Source organism: Jaculus jaculus, chromosome 5 (assembly GCF_020740685.1).
Source record: "Jaculus jaculus isolate mJacJac1 chromosome 5, mJacJac1.mat.Y.cur, whole genome shotgun sequence".
In the NCBI taxonomy this organism is placed as follows: domain Eukaryota; kingdom Metazoa; phylum Chordata; class Mammalia; order Rodentia; family Dipodidae; genus Jaculus; species Jaculus jaculus.
In genome coordinates this window covers 169829691-169852258 of record NC_059106.1, presented here as the reverse complement: position 1 = coordinate 169852258, position 22568 = coordinate 169829691, and the positions used below count along the sequence as shown (strand labels likewise).

Genomic DNA, 22568 nt, shown 5'->3' with positions numbered 1-22568 from the left:
ATGGCTACAATTGTGCTAGGAGTATAGCTCCATTTTACTCTGCAGTGGTGAGAGCCCACCTCAGTGGGGCTGGGGTTAAGGGTTAGAGCGAGACTTACTCCTGCCTTACGGAACTGAGCCACCAAAGGGGACATTGCCAGTTCACCCGTCTAGTGGGTCTCAGCTGCCTGTTAGAAAGCAGTTTTCAGTGTAAGTTCTAGGGCGGCTCCTTAGGAGTAGAAATGATGCCCATGAGCAGGTGTGGGTTCTGGGACCTAAGGAATTTCTGCTGGCTACGGGATTGGTGGGACAATGGGAATTTCTCAGTGGTCAGTGACTGTTCTGTTTTTGATTATACGCAGAAACCTGGGATAAAGCTGGTTTACCATGTTCAGTTTGTCATTGCTTTGGATAGATAAACTTTGAGGACAAGCTAACTTTTCTTTTGCTGATTGTTAAACACATAAAATATCACTAAATACAATATATTTCACCAAGACTTAATTTCTGATCTATACATAAAAATAGAGTAAAACATTATATTAAGAATTTGGCTAATGTCCCAAGATACATGCTATAAATGTTTCAGAATGGCATAGTTTATATTCAGGAGAGATCCTCTGTCACCCAGCATAAACATTGTGGCCTGTTTTCTGAATATTTACATTTCTAAGAGAAGAGTTAAAATAGCTAATTCAAGTATATTTCAAAATAACAAGTAGAGTCATGCAATAATTCTGAATTAGAAGTTACCAACTTCTCACTTGGAATCTATTTCTAGAGGTTGGTCCAGCCTCAATGATTGTTGGGAACCTTGTTGCTGGGAAAAGAATTGCACAGGCCTCCGGGAGAGAGCTGGCCCACCTGGAGGACAGCGACCAGGCGCGGAAGGTAGTGGGCAGCTCCTGGGAGAGGGTGGCCTTGAGCTCTAGGGAAGGCCGTGTCTGGCACCTGGGAGCAGCGCCTTGAGCTCCAGGGTACTGGGCAGGTGCTGAGCTGGCCCTTCTCCGTGTAGTTCCTGTTCTTGGCAGATGTGCTGCAGTGGCGGGCTCACACCACTCCAGACCACCCCCTCTTCCTGCTCCTGAACGCCAAGGTGAGCAATTCATACAGTATACTGCCTTTTGATCTTGCATTTAACAGGAAAATCGTTCTGGCTCCATTTTTCTTTTAAATAAAAAACTATGTGCATGTGAATATTTTGGCTCATGAGCTGAAAGGAAATGCTTGTGTGGTAAAATCTAGGCATTTAGACTTTATACATTTGTTTCCAGCTTTGAAATGACAAGCACTGTTTGCTGCCCAGCCTGCTGCTTCTGTGATTGGGAAGTTTACCTCTCATGTGTTTGACTACTAGCAGTGTCTAAGATGCACAGGAGATGCGCTAACTGTCGCATTGCAGAACACGGAATGAAAGTGAGGTCACCCTGAGTGATTGATTCCCTGACAGCTGTGTCACATGGGTTGTAAGAACTCTATATTTATTTATTTGCAAGCAGAGAGAGAATGGACGCACCAGGGCCTTCAGCCACTGCAAATGAACTCCAGATGCATGCGCCCCCTTGTGCATCTGGCTAACATGGGTCCTGGGGAATCAAACCTGGGTCCTTTGGCTTTGCTGGCAAACACCTTAACGGCTAAGCCATCCCTCCAGCCCCAGGCTGTAAGAACTCTTAAATTTCCCATTATGGTGCATTCATCATGAAGTTAGGAAATGCAAGTGCTGCTCACTCATTCTGAAACTTCCTTCCTTTCCTTTCCTTTTCCTTCCTCCCTCCCTCCCTCCCTCCCTCCCTCCCTTCCTTCCTTTCTTTCCTCCTTTCCCTCCCTCCCACCTTCCCAGACAAGGGCTTGCTGTGTAGCCCAAGCTGGCTTTGAACTCACTGTCCTATCAACCTCAGTCTCTCAGGTACTGAGATTACAGGCTTATACTCAGGTCATTAAGAATTTACCAATGTCCATTGTGTTTAAAAGATAGAAAACAGCTTGGAAGATGGCTCAGCGGTTAAAAGTGCTTGCGTGAAAAGCCTGTTGGTCCCCCACCCACATAATAGCCAGATGCAAAAAGTTGTGTAAGCGTCTGGGAGCAAGAAGCCCTGGCATGCCCATACACACGCACATATACCACACACAAGTAAATAAATAAAAATATCTTCTGCTGGAAGTGGTGGTGCACACCTTTAATTCCAACACTCAGGAAGCAGAGGTAAGAGGATCACAAGGAGTCGGAGGCCAGCCAGGCACTACATAGTGAATTCCTGGTCAGCCTGGGCTAGAGCAAGACCCTACCTTGAAAAACAAACAAACAAACAAAAAAATCTTGTTTTTAAAGTTAGGAATTGGGGGCTAAGGGAATGGTTCAGCAGTTAATGGCACTTGCTTTCAAAGCCTGACAACCTGGGTTTGATTTCCCAGCACTCATGTAAAGAAAAAGTGTCATATGTGTTTAGAGTTCATTTGCAGTGGCCCTAGGCCCTGGTGCACCCATTCTCATTCATTCATATTCTCATCCTCTTCTCTGTCTGCAAGTAAACAAATACAAATATAAAAATATTTTTTAAAAGTCAGAAAATACCTCCACTCTCAGGACACTTACAAGTCTGTGCTAGAAACTACCTTAGGAGAGAGGCTGATGGTCCCATTTTCTGGTGTATGTCAAGAAATATCCATCTGAAAGTTGAATTCTTAAGTCCTGTAGATATCCGGTGATTAGTAGCTGATTAGCAGTGGAATTAGCTTGTGGCAGAACCTTCAGATCAGTGGACTAGAGAGAAGACAGCAGAGCCAGGTGGAGGCAGAAGCTACCAGTAGTGCTCCTTGTTAATGATGCTCTGCAAGCTTGAGGTGGGCAGGCCGGTGAGATGGTCTCGGAAGTGAGGCAGGACGTGTGTGGGTCCCATGGAGGGTGTGCTCTGCCTTATTTCCCGAGTGCACAGAAGTGCGCCTGGTCCACATTGAGAAGCGGGGGTCATGGTGTGGCCCATTGTTAGGAATACTGTATCCAGATTATAAGAGGATGAATTTGGGAGTTGGAGCAGGGTTCGAGTGGGAGTGGCATGCAGCCTAGCGGTTCAGAGAGCAGGGAGCATAAACCTGGGCAAGCATGGCAGCTTAGAAGCAGAACCTGTGGGACCTGGGGTGACTACAAGTGTGTGCGATGGCTCAACTTTGGGTCGTTGAGTTCTCGGTGGCTGATGGAGTGCTCATGAGAGATAAGGAGGCCGCAGGATGGGGTGAGCAGGGACACTGGCCCCGCCTGCCCATGGGGAAATGGTTCAGCACTGTGGAACCCTGGGCTCAGAACACCCTACCTGGCCCTCTCTAAGCCCGCCTGTAGCCTTTGCTCAGATTTCTTAGCTTTCTTTGTCCAGAGGTGGATTGTCAGTGGGTCCTGGAGGACATGCTGCCCTTTGGCCCATGCCGTTTGAACCCCCCATGGCTTTGTCAGTCCTCGGGTCCTGTACTGAGGCCCTTCACTTCCCGGGCCTGCAACGCCCTGAAGGTCCATCCTGGAGTGCTGCGATAACTAAGTTGAGTGGCGCTTTTAATTTTCTTAACTACCACTGAGAAAGCTATGTGGCCTGTCTGTCCAAGGTCAGAGTGGCTCACAGCAGGGTGGCAGCCTCAGAGTCTGTGCATCAGCTTAGTCACACTGCAGGTGCTCTTAGAAAGTACAGGAAGGGGCTGGAGAGATGGCTTAGTGGTTAAGCGCTTGCCTGTGAAGCCTAAGAATCCCAGTTCGAGGCTTGATTACCCAGGACCCACGTTAGCCAGATGCACAAGGGAGCGCATGCATCTGGAGTTCATTTGCAGTGGCTGGAAGCCCTGGCGCACCCATTCTCTCTCTCTGTCTCACTCTTTCTCTCTCTCTCTGTTGCTCTTAAATAAATAAAAATTAAAAAAAAAAAAAAAGGTACAGGAGGGAGCCGGGCGTGGTGGCGCATGCCTTTAATCCAGGCAGAGGTGGGAGAATCACTGTGAGTTCAAGGCCACCCTGAGACTACATAGTAAATTCCAGGTTGGCCTGGCCTAGAGAGAGACCCTACCTCGGGAAAACAAACAGCAACAAAAACCAAAACACAGGATGGAATGAACTGCTGCAGTGACTGAACAGACACTGTACAGGAACCTCCAATAAGCAGGTTGCAAAAGTTGTTAGTGGTAAAGGGAGCTTGTTTTACTGTTATTTATTAATTTATTTATTGGTATTATATGCAGGGTAACAGTTGCATTGGAGAAAAAGGGAGAGAACTAGTTTCTAGGTGGCTTCAGGTACAATGATGATGGTCAAAAAAGAGAAACTAAAATATGGCAAGGTATTAAATAACAAGAGCCCTAGTATTACAATATTCTTGGTAATTTTGTGTTGTTATAACTAATATTTCTGTCAGTGTCAGAAAAGGCAAAAGGTTTTTTCTCACTGAAGTCTCTGACTCTGTTGGGGATGACTGAAGTACCGCCTTGCCAGGGTCAGATTGGGCCATCAGAGGCACCAAGTGTTTGGCCTGTCTCAGCGTTCCTTGGGAGTGCCGTCATCCAGTTCCTGATCACAGAAGCCTCAAATGCAGAGGCAGCACACAGGTCCCAGGACAGATGCTCTTCTACCTGCACATGTCGGCACACTGACCACTGCGATTGCCTTCTCAGGGCACAGTCACCAGCACCGCTACCTGTATTCAGCTGCACAAAAGGGCCGAGAGAGTGGCTGCTGCTCTGATGGAGAAGGGGAGACTGGATGCTGGGGACCACGTGGCTTTGGTCTATCCTCCAGGTAAGTGCATGCCTTGAGACCCCCTTCTGACCATTTGAAAGTGAGCTCAACCCCTTCCGCAACACGTGCTGCCTCTGCCTCAGATGCTTCCATGGGCCCTGTGGGTAGAGCCTCTTCCCCGATGGCCTGGCAGCTTCGGCTTCCTTACCATCAGGTGGCAGATGCACAAGCCCATCCTGTGCTTCTTGTCCTGGGTAGAGTCTGTTATCCTTCCAGCCATGAGGTCTGGGAACAGGGACTGGTAGGGGGGTGGCCCTGCTTGCTGGCTTCTATGAACAGAGCTAGATTTTGAAGTACTTTTTAAAAAATTCATTTGTTGCATGTTTGTATGTATATATGGATGCCTCCGGGTCTTTTGCTGCTGCAAACAAATTCCCATCTGCTTTACTTGGGTGTCTGAGGAATTGAACCCAGGCTGGCAAGCTTTGCAGGCAAACACCTTAAACCGCTGGGCCATTGCCTGATCCCTTTAAGTATGCTTTTGTTTTATAGAGGTGCAGAACTCCAGGTTCTTACTGTCCCCTCCAATTCAAGCTCCGGACTTGTAGGATTTGAGGCAACCTCTTTAATAAGATGTCCTCATCCCCAAGTCCCTGATTCTTCAGGAGAGATCGCCTGCTTGGATCCCACATCACATGCAGCGTGCTCAAAAAATTGATGGCAGTACTTCAGTTGCTCCTCATTTTTCAAGAACAAGTTGAAGTTTTTGGCATGTGTTCTGTCACACCTCCCTTTTCTGTGGCACTAGAGATTGAGCCCAGGAAGTACTCTGCCTCCTCGTGAGGATGGCTGCTGCTCCCTTTCACAGGGTTTCTGTGGGTTGACTCTACACTAGGTACACATGTGTTCCCTGTGCCCATCTGTCTCTGCCTTGGCAATCTTCTGAAGCTCTTGCCTAGGTGGATTCCCTAGGGTGCTTTGTAGGAGCACTACTCCAACTTTGTACTTGTTGGAAAGTCACTTACTCTGCACAGAAAACCCTTGGCTCAAGTATCTTGAGACATTACTCCAGTTTTTTGTTTTTTTGAGGTAGGGTCTCGCTCTAGCCCAGGCTAGCCTGGAATTCACTCTGTATTCCCAGGGTGGCCTCAAGTGATTCTCCTACCTCTACCTCTGAGTGCTGGGATTAAAGGTGTGTGCCACCATGCCCAGCACATTACTCCCAATTTTTCTGGCATAACAAACACCATGCTGTCTACTGATCTGATGATGGTTTAATTTCTTTCTCTTGGGTGTTACTGTGTTTGCCTAGAAAAATGCATAGTTTTATTCGTTCTCCAAAGTGTATAGTATGCTGTAGTCTTCATGTTGGTTTTTCTGGTTTAATAGTCTCATGTCCAGGGTCTTTTTGAATGTGAGGTTTCATGTCTTTTTTGTTTTGTTTAACTAAGTTTCTTGAATCACCATTCTCCCACTGCACTGTCCTCCCTTGCTTTCCTTGGTATACTTCCCCTCCCTCCCTCCCTCCCTCCCTCCCTCCCTCCCTCCCTCCCTCCCTCCCTCCCTCCCTCCCTCTCTCTCTCTCTCTCTCTCTCTCTCTCTCTCTCTCTGTGTGTGTGTGTGTGTGTCTTTTATCAGTGTGTGTGTGGAGATCAGAGGAGAATATCAGGGGTCCTATGTTGCTCATCCATGTGTTTCCTTGAGATGGAGTCTTGCTGAACCCAGAACTGCCTTTTTTTTTTTTTTTTTGGTTAGACTGGCCGAAACAGCAAACCCCAGAGATTCTCAGGTTTTTTGTTGTTTTTTTAAATTTTTCGAGGTAAGGTCTCACTCTAGCCCAGGCTGACCTGGAATTCACTATGGAGTCTCAGGGTGGCCTTGAACTCATGGCGATCCTCTTGCCTCTGCCTCCCGGGTGCTGGGATTAAAGGCGTGCACCACCACACCCGGCTCCTTTTTTTTAGTTTTTGAGGCTGGTCCTTATTCTAGCTCAGGCTGACCTGGAGCTCATTCTGTAGCCCCAGGCTGGTCTTGAACTCACCACAGTCCTCCTACCTCAGCCACATTATAGGCATGAGCCACATTGGCTGGTGCATCTTTGTTTTGAAATGAGCTTTTAAAATTTCTATTTTGGGGGCTGAAAATTGCTCAGTGGTTAAATGCACTTGCTTGCAAAGCCTGAAGGCCCAGGTTTGGTTCCCTCCTATAAAGCCAGATGCACAAAGCTGTACACTTATCTGGAGTTGTTTGTAGTGGCAAGAGGCCCTGGTGCACACGCCTTCCCTCTCTCCTTCCCTCCCTCCTTCCCACCCTTCCCCCTCTCAAATAAATAAATATTTTAAATTTTTGTGACTGGGGAGATAAGATGGTTCTTGTTTGCAAAGCCTGCAGCCTGGGTTTGATTCCTCAACACAAACATTTGGTGTTGATTTGCAGTGAGCAACAAGAGACCCTGACATGTACAAATAAGATAAAGTTTTAAAAACTGAGAGTTTTAAAAAATTGTTTTTTCATTCCTACCTTTAAAATTCTGATTTCTGCTGTGCTTTTATATCTTATATTTTCTATTTTTAAATCTTTTTAAAAATTTTATTTGAGAGAGAGAGAATGAGAATGAGCATGTCATATATGTGCCACCTTGTGCATTCTGGCTTATATGGGTACTGGGGAACCAGGATTCTTAGGCTTCACAGGCAAGTGTCTCTTAACTCTCCAGCCCGCTTATATTTTCTTAATGTACTTGAGCACATTTTGGAATAGACTGTTAGAGCTTTTGTGTTTGGCATTAATCTGAAGTTATGGCTCCTGGTGTGGCAGCCAGGGACTTCCATTGGAGACAGCTCAGAGTTCTGTGTATCCAGATCTGTCCACTCCTTTCCAGCACCTGGACTTCATACATCAAGAGACTTCTGCTACACAAGGAAAAGGTCTCCCTGCAGCACCACATGGGGCTCCTGTGTATCCTCAGCTCCATACAGTCCTTTCTGTACATGCTGTCAGTGCAGGGACTGGTAAATACCGTATCAGTTTGGAGTCAGTCACAGCTGTATCACAAGGAAACCATGCTTGGTTGTCCCTTCTCTCTCTATGGACAGATGTTCTAGACTGTCCTCACCAGGTCTGAGCCCACTCCTGACTACCTGCCCTGTCTCCCCAGGGGTTGATCTCATTGCTGCATTCTATGGCTGCCTGTACTGTGGCTGTGTGCCTGTCACCGTGCGGCCCCCACACCCGCAGAATCTTGGTACCACTCTACCTACCGTGAAGATGATTGTGGAGGTGCGCTAGCCCTACTGGCAAGCCAGGTCCTCTTGGGTGGGAAGCCATGGGCCCCTCTTCATGCGTGGTGGTACACAGGGTGGTATGCAGGTGGGTGACTAGGCTCATAGCTCACTCAGGCCCTTGTACCCCGTGGTATAGGTCAGCAAGTCGGCATGTGTCCTCAGCACCCAGGCCATCACACGGCTGCTCAAGTGCAAGGAGGCAGCAGCTGCTGTTGATGTCAGAGCCTGGCCGACCATCCTCGACACAGGTGCGTGTCCTCAGCAGCTGTCGCTGCCAAGATGGCAGCTCTTTGCCATCGGGCCTTTTGCTCGTTCATTTGTTTACTTTTTTTTCGTAGGGTTGCATAGTTGTCATGTAACAATTAGAGTTAGGATACATGGCTCAGGTGAGGTGACTGGCAAGAAGGCTGCTAGCTTGCATTTGCCTCATAGATCGGCGCAGTGACACGAGGTGCCACGGCTGCTGCACAGCCTGGGTTCCTGTCCAAGAGCGTGAGAGTCTTTCACTCCGGGCGCACTGTTAGTGTTCCTATGCCCACGTGGACCTTGTTCCCCACTGCCGCCTGCACACACGGTGGGTTGGCAGTTGTCTGCAGGCCTGGGCTGATCCCTTGGAGACATAGCTTTGCTGTGTACTTCTCGTGTCCCTGTTGCCATTGCTGGTGAAAGCTGTAGTTTCCCACAAGATGCCTTCGCACCAGCGCAGGGTCGCAAGCCCTGTGTCTTGGTGGTCACGTCAGCCTGGTGAGCCTGTCTCAGCCTAGAGCCTGGAGCAGCTCTGCTGTCCAGATAGAGACAGCCACCACTGCCAGGGCCTGAGTGCCGGCCGGCAAGTAGTAGGAGCCTCCTTCTGCACTGCGCCCTGCACTCTGACTTCCAGTGGAAGCCAGGGACTATGTCATCCGGCCACCCGCCTGGTCCCATGGCAGGCATAGAGAACTAGCACTGGGATAGCTGGCATGGGCCAAAGGTCAGGCTCTGGCCAACTACTGACCAGAGTCTCGTAGACTTAAGGGTTCAGTCCTGCCCTTGGCTGAGAATGTGACCAGGTGTGTCGTAGAGCACAGTGTATCTGCTTCACAGGCTTGGAAGACATGAAGCAGCACACAGTGCCCAGGAGCTTGCGGGGCTGTCACAGCTCTGCCACAAGCTTGGTGACCTTCCTCTGAGCACTTTGGCCTTTCTCATTTAGAAGTAAAGTGACGTGTACAGTCCTTATGGCCTGGCCCTCCCCACCTCTTCCCTTCTCACCCCAGGATCCCGTCTCTGCAAGCTCAGGGCAGGCTTGGTAGACCTGTGCCAGAGATCTCTCCTAGAAAATTGATCTTTCCTCCATGCATGCAGAGCACACGGCAGCCCGCCCAACTTCTGTGGCACCCACTCTCCTCTGGTCTCCCCAAGTACAAGCCATGCCTCACATCTTGCCTAGGGAGGCTGAAGCATTTACTTGTGCAGCATGTGGGGACACTAAAGTCACTGGTATCTCCTGTTTAACAGATGACATTCCAAAAAAGAAGGTAGCTAGCATTTTCAGACCGCCCTCCCCAGATGTGCTTGCGTACCTGGACTTCAGTGTGTCGACTACAGGGATATTAGCCGGAGTCAAGGTAGGCCCTCACGAGTTCCTGGTGGCTTCAGGTGCACTCAGGCCTGAAGGAGGTGGGCAGGAAAGAGGTGGGCAGAAAGGATGTCAAGTGTGGCTTTGTGCAGATGCTTGTTGCCCAAAGAACAAAGCAATAGCATTGATTCCTAAAATAATAAATACTGATGAACCCCTAAATTAGATTGCCTGAGAGTAATGCATATTTTGCTGTGTATGGTAATATCTGCCCCCAGACTGAGGTGACATTGCTGAGTTAATTTACATAATGGGAGTTAAGAGCACATTTAGAATGTTTTGCTATCTTGGAATCTTGTTTCAAAAATTCCCATGTGCCACTTTGGTGGGCATTATTTAGGTGCCATGGGGATGTGAGCCAGCTGTGTTTTCAAGAAGTAACTTGGTGATGGAGCTGCATGTCCAGCCAGCCGTGGTGCACAGCAGACATAGCCGCTAACCCTCTCTTCCTTCACAGCCCTGAACAGGCCTTTTCTTCACTCCTGCAGATGTCACACGCAGCCACAAGTGCCTTGTGCCGCTCCATAAAGCTGCAGTGTGAGCTGTACCCCTCGCGGCAGATTGCCATCTGCCTGGACCCCTACTGTGGCCTTGGCTTTGCGCTGTGGTGTCTGTGCAGGTGAGGGAGGTGCCCCGCCATACCCTGGGCCTGTGCAGTTTGTATGGTTCTTCAGAACACAAGGTCTTTGCTTTTGGAGTATCTAGAAAGCTAAAAAATGTGAATGGGTTTCTTTGGTGAAAAGGTGGTTAGACTAAGGGCCTGCAACTGCATGAAAGAATAAAAAAAATTCTCATTAAATATAAACACTGTCCATTCTTTGTAATGCTCAAGCATGGTAGTCTACCTCTATAAATAGGACATCTCTATACAGTATTCCTGATGCTTCTGAGGTTGGGTAGAAGCCAGGCCCATGTCCCACAGGGTGTTTCTATGAGACTCCCACTGGAATTTAGAGCAGACTTGTGCCCATCCTGGCTGGAGAAAAGGTATTCTTGAAGAAGAAATGGGTGTTCTGGCATCTGATATACTGGCTTCTTCCCAGCTGTCCTTCCCTGTTCTCCCCACAGCATCTACTCAGGACATCAGTCAGTGCTCGTGCCCCCGTTGGAGCTAGAGAGCAATGTGTCCCTGTGGCTGTCAGCTGTCAGCCAGTACAAGGCCCGTGTCACCTTCTGCTCCTACTCAGTGATGGAGATGTGCACCAAGGGCTTGGGTGCACAGACAAGTGCCCTCAGGGTGAGTGCCAGGCTAGGATCCTTGGCAACTATGGCTTTTCCAAGCCCACATGCTTCTGCCTAGGTCCCTTTCCCAGCCATACATCCAGTGTTGAGGAGGGCATGTGAGGGGCAGGACAGTGGGTGGGCCATAGACTGCCGGGGTACCCACCATACTTATATGTTTAGAATTCCCCAGACTGAGACCAAAGTGGAGGAAACAGATTTATGTTCAGCTTGCTTTTGTGTGCTCAAATACACAGCCACAGCCCATGTGGGTCCCACCAGAAAGTTCCTTAGAAGCTCATGTTCCTCAGACTGTACTGTGGGTGACTTCCTTCCTCCTGTATAGATGAAGGGAGTGAACCTGTCCTGTGTGCGCACGTGCATGGTGGTGGCTGAGGAGCGGCCCCGGATTGCATTGACACAGTCCTTTTCCAAGCTGTTCAAGGACCTGGGCCTCCCTGCTCGTGCCGTGAGCACCACCTTTGGGTGCAGGGTCAATGTGGCCATCTGCCTCCAGGTAAGGTGACTGCGCCGGAGACGTGACGTGTTCACAGACCTGCTCTAGTGTGCGGCTCTGTGCGTGTTTCTCTGCCTGGAGTTTGGATGTTTTATTTCTCTATAGTTATGCAGCTTTGACAATTATAGGTTCTTTGTTGAAAAAGAATATTGGGATGAGGGGAACAAATTGTTTTTGAACAGTGACTGTCATTTTTGTGAACATTTCTAAGTTGAACATAATATGTAGCTGATTTTTTTTGGTTTTGTTTCATTGTGGGTTTTTTGTTTTGTTTGTTTTCTTTTCTTTTGTTTGTGTTTTTTGAGGTAGGCTCTCCCTCTAGTCCAGGCTGACCTGGAATTCACTTTGTAGTCTCAGGCTGGCCTCGAACTCACAGTGATCCTCCTACCTCTGCCTACCAAGCGCTGGGATTAAAGGCTTGTGCTACCACACCCCGGCTTGTTCTGGTGTTTTTTTTTTTTTTTTTTTTTTTTTTTTTTGAGGCAGGGTCTCACTGTAGCCAAAGCTGACTCATAACTCACTCTGTAGCCCAAGTTGGCTTCAGATTCATGACAGTCCTCCTATCTCTGCCTTTTGAGTGCTGGAATTAAAGGCATGTGCCACTGTGCTCTGATAAAGTGCAACTAATAACATTTTGAACTCGTCTTTCTTTCACTTCTTTCTAAGCACATCTGAGAACCAAACTTATCAGATAATGACTTGCTCACCACCCAGTACTTTTTCTGGGTTTCCAAAGCGTTTGTTCAGCATGTGCCCTGTCCTGTGGTTGCATATGAGGATGGCTCTAGGCTCCATAGGCCACACCTGTCAAAACAGCATCACCCTGCTTTCCTACATTTTGCTGATGACCTCTCAACCATGTAAAGCCTCTAGCCCAGTCTGAGCCTCAGAGCCTTATGTAGCCAAAGAGACTAGGGAGGCCTGGCTTAACGCCCCCCTGTGGATAGTGGCTCTGCTGTTCCCTTTAGGACATGGGAGGGCCTCAGTTCTGTTTGTAAGCATGTGGGTGCCTTGTGTGATGGCAGAACTAATGATGAATCTGTGTTTGCTCTTTAATGTGTTTTGCTCTCTCACTGTGTTTCTCATGTGGCCTGTGGCCTTCTGTTTGTGTTTCCTGTGCTGTTTCCTCCTTGTCTCCCTCTGCTGGCCGCCTTGGCCTCTGTCAGCCAAACAGGCTGGGAAAGCTAGCTGAGCAGGTATGACCTTTACCTTACCCTTGACCTTGATGGTGCCTCTGTGTCCTGTCCCCCCACCCCCATGAATTTATGTGACCTTCTTGTGAATTCCAGAATACACTTGTTTTTGTTTTTGTTTTTTTTGCCTTAGTTCATAGTGAGGATTACAAAAGCTACTTTATTTTGTAACCACATGTGAAAGAAACTCCAATGCTTTCTCTTCCACTCTCACTGCTGAAGGTTTTAATTCCAGGGCAGACAGAGGTGATGTTGTCTGAGATCTTCAGGGAATGATGTTGACCAAGGTGCTCATTTAATTTGATGTTATTTATCTAATAAAATGGCAGTACTAGCCTTTACTCAGGATCAATGTCAAATGTATGCAGGATGAGTTGTTTTCTGGCTCACCAGAGTAACACTCTGCTCTGCTCAGTCCCCAGCAGAATTAATGAGAATCCAGGCCCTGCCCTGCTGCTGAGTGCAGATGCCTCCAGTCTGCAGTAGTGGTTCCGTCACAGTGAAAAGCTAGTGGGGATAGGAAGCTGTTTGGATTGACATGAAAATTCCAGGGCTTAATTTTCCATTCAGTATTACCGAATATTTGACTCAGTGTCATGAAGCCATGGGTGTTTGTGTGGACAGCATCAGCTCCGCCCCTGGGACCTGAGCCCCCGGGCAGACTGGGTGCAAGATGCAGAGCTGCCTTTCTAGGTGCCCAGATAACCTTGGGGTGGGGAGGGGTGCGGGGAAGCTTCCACAAGTCACATGTGTGAAACTGCAGGGGCTGCAGGCTCCTCTGTCGCTCCTTTTCTAGGGCACTGCCGGCCCAGACCCAACAACCGTCTACGTGGACATGAGAGCCCTGCGCCACGACAGGTAAGCTCTTTCCTGTCTGCGTGGCCTCATCCATTCCCTGTGGTAAAGTGCCACAGGCTGGGTTTGCCCTGACTGGGCACCTCTAGATAGTGATGGCTGGCCAAGGCATGGCTCCCTCTATCCAGAGAGCCATGGGAGCTCACCCAGGCATATGCTGGTGAGGAGCTTGGTCCTCAGTCTGTTTCCTTTTTCTTTTTTTTCCTCGAGGTAGGGTCTCACTCTAGCCCAGGCTGACCTGGAATTTACTATGGAGTCTCAGGGTGGCCTCGAACTCACAGCAATCCTCCTACCTCTGCCTCCCGAGTGCTGGGATTAAAGACGTGTGCCACCACGCCTGGCTCCTTTTTCTTTTTTTAAAAAAATATTTATTTATTTGAGAGAGAGAAGGTGGAGAAGAGAGAGAAAGTGGAAGAGAGAGAGAATGGGTGTACCAGGGCCCCTAGCCACTGAAAACAAACTCCAGATGCTTGAGCCACCTTGTGCATCTGGCTTATGTGGCTACTGGGGAATTGAACCTAGGTCCTTAGGTCCGCAGACAAGCACCTTAACTGCTAAGCCATCTCTTCAGCTCTGTCTCTGTTTTCTTATGTCCTCAGAGATGTGGTAAACATGCTTTTGTCTTTCACACAGTTTGAAAGGGGATAGTGACCACACAGTTGCTGTTTGCCTTTTATGGGGCTGGGTAGAAAACAGGAAAACTAACTACTTGGAAAGGGCATTTTTACTTGGTGCTACCTCAGCATTTGTCTTAGTTTTCACACCATCACATATGCTGGGCAGGATATGTCTCTGCTTGTCTGTCACTTACCTGTGCAGAGTTCCTCTCTGCTGTCCTCTTGGACTTCACTTCTAGATCCTCAGACATGGTCATGCTTTAGCTTGATGTAAAGCAGGGCTGAAGGAATGGCTTAGCGCAGTCAAGGTGCTAGTGTGCAAAGCTAAAGACCCAGGTTTGATTCCTCAGGACCCACGTAGGATAGATGCACAAGGTGGTGTGTGCTTCTGAACTTTGTTTGTAGCGGCTGAAGGCCCTGGCACACCCATTCTCTCTGTACCTGCCTCTCTCCTCTCTCTCTCTCTCTCTCTTTCCTTCTTTCTCAAATATAAATAAAAATAAAGTGTAAGAGTAGAGCTGCAGAGGTGGCTTAGCAGCTGAGTGCTTGCTTGTGACGCCTAAGGACTCCGGTTCGAGGCTCGGTTCCCCAGGACCCACGTTAGCCAGATGCACAAGGGGGCGCATGAGCCTGGAGTTCGTTTGCAGTGGCACACCCATTCTCTCTCTCTCTCTCTCTCTCCCTCCCTCCCTCTTTCTCTCTCTGTCTATAGCTCTCAAAACAAAAAATTAAAAGAGTAGGTACAACTTACTGGTTGCCAGCGGATGTATAGGTTGAGGAGAGCCCAAAAGAACATGAAGCAAGCTCTGCTGTGAGCACCAGGGCAGGTGGGGAGCCAAGGACACTGATCCTCATGTGGAAACTGTTAGTGTTGCCTTGCAGTGTCGTTGGTGTGCCCCACAGCACCTCTAGAGTGACGTCTAATCACTTTATGATTTGCCTTTTTTAGAAATTACTGTGTAGTAAATTTTATGCTGAATTTTTCTCTTTGTCAATTTTTAGGGTCCGTTTGGTAGAGCGAGGTTCTCCACATAGTCTGCCATTAATGGAGTCTGGAAAGGTAGTAGATGCTGGTGGATGCTTCACTCTTCAGAATGGGTGGTGCTGGGCTGCGTGTTCCCTGTGAACAAGATCTGTCCCCTGGCACGTGGAGCTGGGCTGCCACAGAGGCCCAGAAATGTGAGATTAAGTGCTCGAATACTTGGAGCTGAAAGTCATAGACAGAGACCCAAGTGCAGAAGCAGAAAAGGAACAGCCACTGAGCAGACAGGAGGGAACAGGCTGTGGAGCGAGGACCCTTGTGCTTTCAGAGGCACTAGGCTTTCCTGGCCCTGGACTGAGGTTAGGAAGTACTTGTATTCTGCTCAGGGTGACAGTAGGAAAGAGGCCCCACCAGTTCATAGCGAGAGGATTTGCCATCAAAGCCAGTCCTGGCCTGGTGAGGCCCCTAGAGGTCGCCAAGGGCTTGAGAGGGGGCTGAGCCTGTGTGAGGATGTCCCCAGAGTTGGCAGAGCAGGTCTAGGAGGACGGGATCCCAGAGCCAGAACCAGAGAGGGGCCAAAGGAACTGTGACTAGTGAGAAAGACAGGCTGGTGAAGAGGGTAGGTGCTCTCTGCCCAGTATTGGCAGCTTCCCAGCAACCTTTGCACAGCAGAGGAATGGGGGGCACTTCTACATGCACTTTGCAGTTCCAGAGGCAGGACATAGAGCTGCCCATCCCAACTCCACTTGCTATGCCATGGCCACAACTACCTTTGGGAAGGCAGGAAGGCCCCCAGAGATACCAACTTGGCATGTCTTCTTGTTATTACCACCTTCAAGAGTCCTCTTCATACCTGTTCCATCCTGCCATATATGGCTTCACTGTAGTTATTTTACACACCCCCTTTGTAGCAGTCTGATGGGCCATGTGTGTTCTGGAAGGAGAGCTGTGGCTTCATGGTTCAGATGGGCCACGTAGGTTGAGAGTGTGGGCTCCATCAGTGTCCTAGGGGACAGAAGAACCCAGAAGGACAGAACAGTGAAGGGTTTGGCATCCACTTTGGGCTCATGACTTCCCATGCTCCTTGATCCCTCCTCTTCCTGAGATCCATGTTCTCATCCCCTGTTAGAAACATGAGGGAACTGAACACACAGCAGGTGGCTAAGCTTGTTCAAGTCTTGGGAGGAACCACTGGAACTGGGAGGGGCCCTCTGCAGGGAATATGATAGGACCTAGCCTGTCTGAGAGCCCTGTGCACAGTAGGTAGACACACCTGCAGGAGCTCCCACGGTCACAGGTGCCTGCTGAGGGTTCAGGCTAGGAGGAGGTAGATTTGGCCTTCTGCAGGACTTAACAGCCACATGTATGGGTAGAGGATCTTCAGGCCGAGTGAAAGTCCTGGGTAAGTAGGTTGCTCACCCAGAACACCCTCCGACAAAGCAGGGCCCATTCTCAGAAACTACACCACTTTATTCAGATTCACAACTTGCTTCTGTTAAAATTCAAAGTCATATTTGGAGTGGCTCATAACTTCCTGATCTGCAGTCAGTCCTGCTGACCAGCTTCCCCAGCTTCTGGTATGTGTGGTGAGGGGAGTAGGGATCAGTGCCTTGGAATCAGAAGGCCTTTAAAAGCTCTCTTCCTTCCAGATCCTGCCTGGGGTGAAGGTCATCATCGCACACACTGAGACCAAAGGGCCCCTTGGAGACTCACACCTGGGCGAGGTGCGTATGTGGGTCCTGTAGGTGTGAGAGCCCTCCAGACCCCTGGCTTTATTCTCCTCCCTTCTTGACTCAGGTTTGGGAATCCCAGAAATGATCTCTTTCCCACAATCAGTTGTGTTCCCAAACCTTTCTCCTGCAGGGTTTTGTAATACACAGGACAAGAGGTCCTCCCCGGGTCACCCTGCCAACAAAGGGAACCTCAAGTTAGGAGGGCACTGAGAGGTGAAAGAAACCCAGAGAGCCATCAGCAGCACAGGCAAAAGAACTCCTGCCCTGCAGAGCCTGTGAGGCCCTCCTTCACAGCTGATTTCTTACCAACTGAGACAGACCATTGAGAGCTAGAGACCAACCCCAGGCTCATAGTCACACGGGACTTTGGTCCAGGACTCAGGGTCACACAGGAGATAGTCACAGCACGTAGAGCCTGACAGAAGCAGTGTACAGGCTGGGCCCCTCACTCGCAAGCCCTGGGCAGGTAAAGGCAAGGGGAGTCAAGAGATGGCAAGCTGAGCTGAGTAGAGTACCTAGACTGTCCCCTTCCCCTGCTCTTTTGGATGTTGCCATATTGTAAGTGTGGGGAGCTGACTGGCTTCAGGATGGACCTTGAATTTAGGAGGCTCTCTGATGCTCTGTAGGTTTATACCTCTAGCCTGTGGTCTGTACATGAGTGCACATCAGTTCTCATGCTTGGATGCACATGACCATGGTACACACAGTGCACTGTGGACACTGGGATATGCCATCTACATTGTTTGGGCATGAGTGAATGGCTTTTCTACTCTCCTTTAGCCTGTTCCTACTGTGGAAATCAGACTGGCCTCTGTTTTCTCTTACTGTCAATGTCATTTGATGTATAGAATGTGGAAATCCATCCATGCAAGACAGAGCACAACAGATATCACTCCTAGAACAAAGAAGGGCATTTAGGAAGAGGGTATGTTTGTACTGGGCATGCTGGTGTATGCTTGTAATTCTGGTAGTTGGGATGCTGAGGCAGGAGGATTTTGAGTTAGAGGCTAGCCTGGCTACATAACAAAAAAAGTAATGTTTGCTTCCTGTGTCTGTAACTATAGTTAGTTTACATAGGAAGACACTAGAAATGCCACCTATTACTCTTCAGTGTTATCTTGAGATCATCCTGGGCCACTGGGCCCTCAGCAGAGAAGTGGCCCTGGTGCTTTGCATTGTGCCCATGTGCTTTTCCTCTGCATCTCCAGATTTGGGTGAGCAGCCCCCACAATGCTACTGGATACTACACGGTGTATGGGGAAGAGGCACTTCACGCTGACCACTTCAGTGCCCGGTTGAGCTTTGGAGACACCCAGACCATTTGGGCAAGGACTGGTTACCTTGGCTTCCTTCGCAGAACAGAGCTCACTGATGCCAGTGGAGGTGAGGGTCCCTCAGGGAAAGACCTGTCTCAGCACCACAGGGTCCCCTCTTGCCTCGCTTGTGAGCATGCCTCGCACACCCAGGCCACCTGGGCTGCTTGCCACTTAGCTGTGGTTGTATTCATCAGTGTGGGGTGTAGAGCAGACTCCCAACAGCGCGCTTCCTGAGTGTCACTGCCGCCCCTCTGTCTTGTACCCTTGACTTCTGAGGGCGCAGTGAGGTGATGGCGGCTGTTCGTGATACGGCTGCAAGGCTGCTCCCCGGATGGCACAGCTTTCTCAGCAGCTGTGATTTTTGCCAGCATGGTATGTTCTGCATGGTCCTGTAGCCATGTGTGGTGCCTGCATCTTGCCCAAAGCCCTGGCCTACTCTCTCAGGCTAGAGCTTTTGTGTCCTGTGACTGTTATCCTGCTGTCATAGATAAAATGACTTTAAAATATGTATTTAGCCTGTGTGGTTGCCCACATCTTTGATCCCAGCACCTGGAGGCAGAGGTAGGAGGAGTGCCATGAGTTTGAGGCCACTCTGAGACTACATAATGAATTCCAGGTCAGCCTGGGCTAGATTGAGACCCTGCCTTGAAAAACCAAAAAGCAAAGAGTAATGTATTCACATGTTCTGACTTGGCTGCATCTGTTGCTCCTACAGAAGTAACACTGAGCTGATAGCACGTTCTTCAGCCCTCTTAGCTTGAGGTGCAAGTACCAGAAATCTGGTGGGGTTCACATGCAGAGGGTGGGCAGAACCACTGTGCCCTGCCTCCTGAGTGTGCACACGTATGTTCACAGAGCGGCATGATGCCCTGTATGTTGTCGGGTCTCTGGATGAAACACTAGAGCTGAGGGGCATGCGGTACCACCCCATCGACATAGAGACCTCTGTGATCCGCGCACACAGGAGCATCGCGGAGTGGTAAGAGCCGATGGCGGGAGGGCCCTGTGCTGTCCACCTCCTTCCTCAGGCACGAGCGCCGTGCACCAGGGCTGCCCCGTCACCACAGTCCTCTCACTCAGGGAGCTGGATTCTTATGGTAGGCAAGCCCTGTTCTCCCCTCCCAGAATGTCCTGGGATTTGTACATGTTCTGCTGGGAGTGTTTATGTAAAATAGCATTGCAGTATGCCTCTCTGACTTTGTTAATATTTGGGTTTTTCCCTTCCTAATCAGTTTTAAACAATATTGTTCCAAATGTACAGGCACAGTCAAAGATTACATTGCCCCTGTTTTCTCTTCAGTGCTTCTAGGTTAAATATGATTTAAATTGTGAGTCACAGTGTCTTCACTCTCTAGGAAACTTGCATGGGGACAGCAAGTACTGGATATTCCTGATTCTTTGTTTGTTTTTTGAGGTAGGGTCTCACCCTAGGCCAGGCTGGCTTGGTATTCACTATTTAGTCTCAGGGTAGTCTCAAACGCATGGTGATCCTCCTACCTCTGCCTCCTGAGTGCTGGGATTAAAGGCGTGCGCACTAAATCCAGCTGTTTTTTGTTTTGCTTTGTTTTTGCACACGTGTGCATACAGTGAATGTGATGTGTATGCTTTTACAGTGCCTCATGCACTCACCTACAGGGTGACCAAAATGGAATGTGCTCTTCTGCCTCTGCTTATTTGAGCTAGACCAGCTCAGTGATCCCAGGACTTGCCATTTTTCGCGAGCTTCAGCAGTTCTTGGGGCTGTTTCCCTACGGAGCAGAGTTGCAGACACATGTGGCCACACCTGGCTTTGGAGTGGGTATTCTTGTAAAACGTTTAGCCTGACCTTAAGTCACAGCTGATAGTAAATAGCTGTGTGGTAAAGAGCCAGTGCTCTCTCTGTGTGCCCTTTCCCAAACACCTGCTTGCCCCAGCGTTGTCCCTCTGTGTGACTGCCTGTCCTCCTACAGTGCTGTGTTTACCTGGACCAACCTGCTGGTGGTGGTGGTGGAGCTGGATGGTCTGGAGCAGGACGCCCTGGACCTGGTAGCACTGGTGACCAACGTGGTGCTGGAGGAGCACTACCTTGTGGTGGGCGTGGTGGTCATCGTGGACCCTGGAGTCATCCCCATCAACTCCCGAGGCGAGAAGCAGCGCATGCACCTGCGGGACGGCTTCCTGGCCGACCAGCTGGACCCCGTCTACGTGGCCTACAACATGTGAGCGCCAGGCAGAGCGGGGTGAGCCAGCGGGGTGCGGGAGGAGCGGTGCGTGCACACCGCTGGAGAAGAGCTCCCAGCCCGCAGCAGCTCACGTCCTGCTGGGCTGTTCAGATCCTCAACAGTACCACGACTCTCGTGTTAAATGCACTTCTTAACTCAGCTAAAAAAATATTTTGAGTCTGCCAAGTTCATCAAAACGTGAGTGACTGGGACGGGAAGGAAAGACCTGGTGTCACACTGCAGGAGTCCCTGGCGCCATGGTTGCTCTGCTGTACTGCGAGCTTGCACTTTTTTAGGTTAAAAATATAAGTCATGAATAAATAATTGAATTATTTATTCCCACTTGAAATAATAAGTTTTGGTGTAGAGTCTATGCTGGAGCTAACTTTTGAGGCCACAGGCCCAGAGCACAGCCACGCCTGCCTGGCAAAACTGAAGGAAGGGCGATCGTGCCCTTCCTGCTCACGGACCGGAGCCCTGCAGCACACCGTGCTTCCTCTCCAGTGTGGCTATGGGAGCGGGTTGCCTGGTTGTCTGCAAACGCTGTTACTCGTGCTTGGAGGGCTTCACTTGCGCTGTCCAGTTAGATCTTAGTTCAGAACCAGCATTTACTTCAAAATAGCTCTACTGGTTTGTAACTTTACTCTGCTTAAACCGCCCGTTTTTACAACATCTTAGTACATTAATTCTTCCCATAATGTGTACTAACTTATTTTTATCCCAAGTCTACAGGTCTGGAAGCTTGGGTATCAGCCTACGTCTTCTCACCCATGTGCCATCTGGGCCTTCTCCCATACAGTCAGGAGGCTGTAGGAGCCTACGTCCCCAGGGTAGACACAGCTGCAGCCTAAACTGGCTTTTGCATTTAAGTTGTGTGCCAGTAAAATTTGGTCTAACCGTTTTTAGTTAATTTATCCAAACTTGGCTAATCTGAGTGATAATAGCATTCTGAACCTAAGTCATGGAAGAGTATAGAATGTAAAATCCTTTAAATAATTCTAAGTTGAAATCAAGCACGAATGCAATATTTTTATATTATCTAATTAAAGAGTATGATAGGAGGTTGGGATTTGGGGGCTTTGAGAGTGGAGAAGTTTATGATTCATGCCTGCTTCACAGAAACAGATTTTTCTGAAGTTAGCCTGGATCTGTGCCTAACAAGCTCTTCTCCACAAAGAATCTGGCCAACTGGGCCATCTCTCACATCTCATTGTGCACAGTAACCCTGCTTGCTCCTGGCTGTGGGTGGTATAGTATGTTGTAACATACTGGAATTCTAATAACCCTGCTGTAATTATGTACAGGATCCATGTAACTTATTACTTGACATCCAGGGGTTAACATTGGACTGGTGAGTGCTGAGAAGGGAACAGGAGTACCTAACCCTAGTCTCAATGTTGTAGTTTTGTAGCAAACAAAAATTGTAAACTCTTTGTATTAAAAGCTCTGTGGCAGTAAAACAAGGTGTCTGGTCAGTTAAGATTTTAAGTAGCGCATTAAAATGTTTTACTCTCTGGGAATCCTGTATATCACACTAATTTTTATATCATGTTAATAAAAGCTATTGACTTTGTAATTCTGTATTTTGAAATGTATGAAAGGTTTTAAAAATGACTACAAATAGGTTGTATTTTATTATGCATTATTTCTTTCAGGATGTAAAAGAAGACACATTAAAGTGTAAGGAAGAAATATTTAAATCACCTGCATTCCTACCACTGGGCCATAGCAGCATTAATAGTGACATGAGTCTCAGGGATTTATATTTAGCTTTTTAAATTTTTTTTTTTTAACAAAATTAGGGTCACATACCTACAACTTGCTTTTATACTTAATAAATTGCAGAGGCTTAAATCAGTCACATACATTCTTTATATGTCTTAGTGATGACATCCTGCCTCACCTCCGCATTTAGTGAGCCACCCCATCCTGCCTCACCTCCGCATTTAGTGAGCCACCCCATCCTGCCTCACCTCCACATTGTGAGCCACCCCATCCTGCCTCACCTCCGCATTCAGTGAGCCACCCCATCCTGCCTCACCTCCACATTTAGTGAGCCACCCCATCCTGCCTCACCTCCGCATTCAGTGAGCCACCCCATCCTGCCTCACCTCCGCATTCAGTGAGCCACCCCATCCTGCCTCACCTCCACATTTAGTGAGCCACCCCATCCTGCCTCACCTATGCATTTAGTGAGCCACCCCATCCCGCCTCACCTCTGCTTTTTTTTTTTTCTTTTTTTGCAAAATAGAAGTATAAAATTTATTTAAAACCACCCACAAAGTTCTGTGTAATCAGGAATGGTACAATTCACAATAGTTTTTTTTTTAAACTCATGACA

At 48.7% G+C, this 22568-nt stretch overlaps 1 protein-coding gene across 4 annotated transcripts in view; it reads left to right on the top strand.

Annotated features, from left to right (window-relative positions):
- Dip2a (disco interacting protein 2 homolog A) overlaps positions 1-21803 on the top strand; it is a 111711-nt gene extending 89908 nt beyond the window's left edge. The window contains exons 24-39 of one of the 4 annotated variants that reach the window (XM_045148890.1): positions 761-870; positions 995-1075; positions 4627-4750; positions 7848-7969; positions 8111-8222; positions 9472-9581; positions 10081-10211; positions 10661-10829; positions 11160-11330; positions 12497-12526; positions 13320-13381; positions 14998-15055; positions 16627-16701; positions 17919-18093; positions 18882-19005; positions 19976-21803. In XM_045148890.1, the coding sequence (XP_045004825.1) occupies positions 761-870; positions 995-1075; positions 4627-4750; positions 7848-7969; positions 8111-8222; positions 9472-9581; positions 10081-10211; positions 10661-10829; positions 11160-11330; positions 12497-12526; positions 13320-13381; positions 14998-15055; positions 16627-16701; positions 17919-18093; positions 18882-19005; positions 19976-20228 (1907 nt within the window). In that variant the 3' untranslated portion in view covers positions 20229-21803. Of the gene's footprint in view, positions 1-760; positions 871-994; positions 1076-4626; positions 4751-7847; positions 7970-8110; positions 8223-9471; positions 9582-10049; positions 10212-10660; positions 10830-11159; positions 11331-12496; positions 12527-12758; positions 12811-13319; positions 13382-14997; positions 15056-16626; positions 16702-17918; positions 18094-18881; positions 19006-19975 lie in introns of those variants that run through there. The other 3 variants (XM_045148891.1, XM_045148892.1, XM_045148893.1) reach the window with 3 other exon arrangements.
- The last annotated feature ends 765 nt before the right edge of the window (positions 21804-22568 follow it).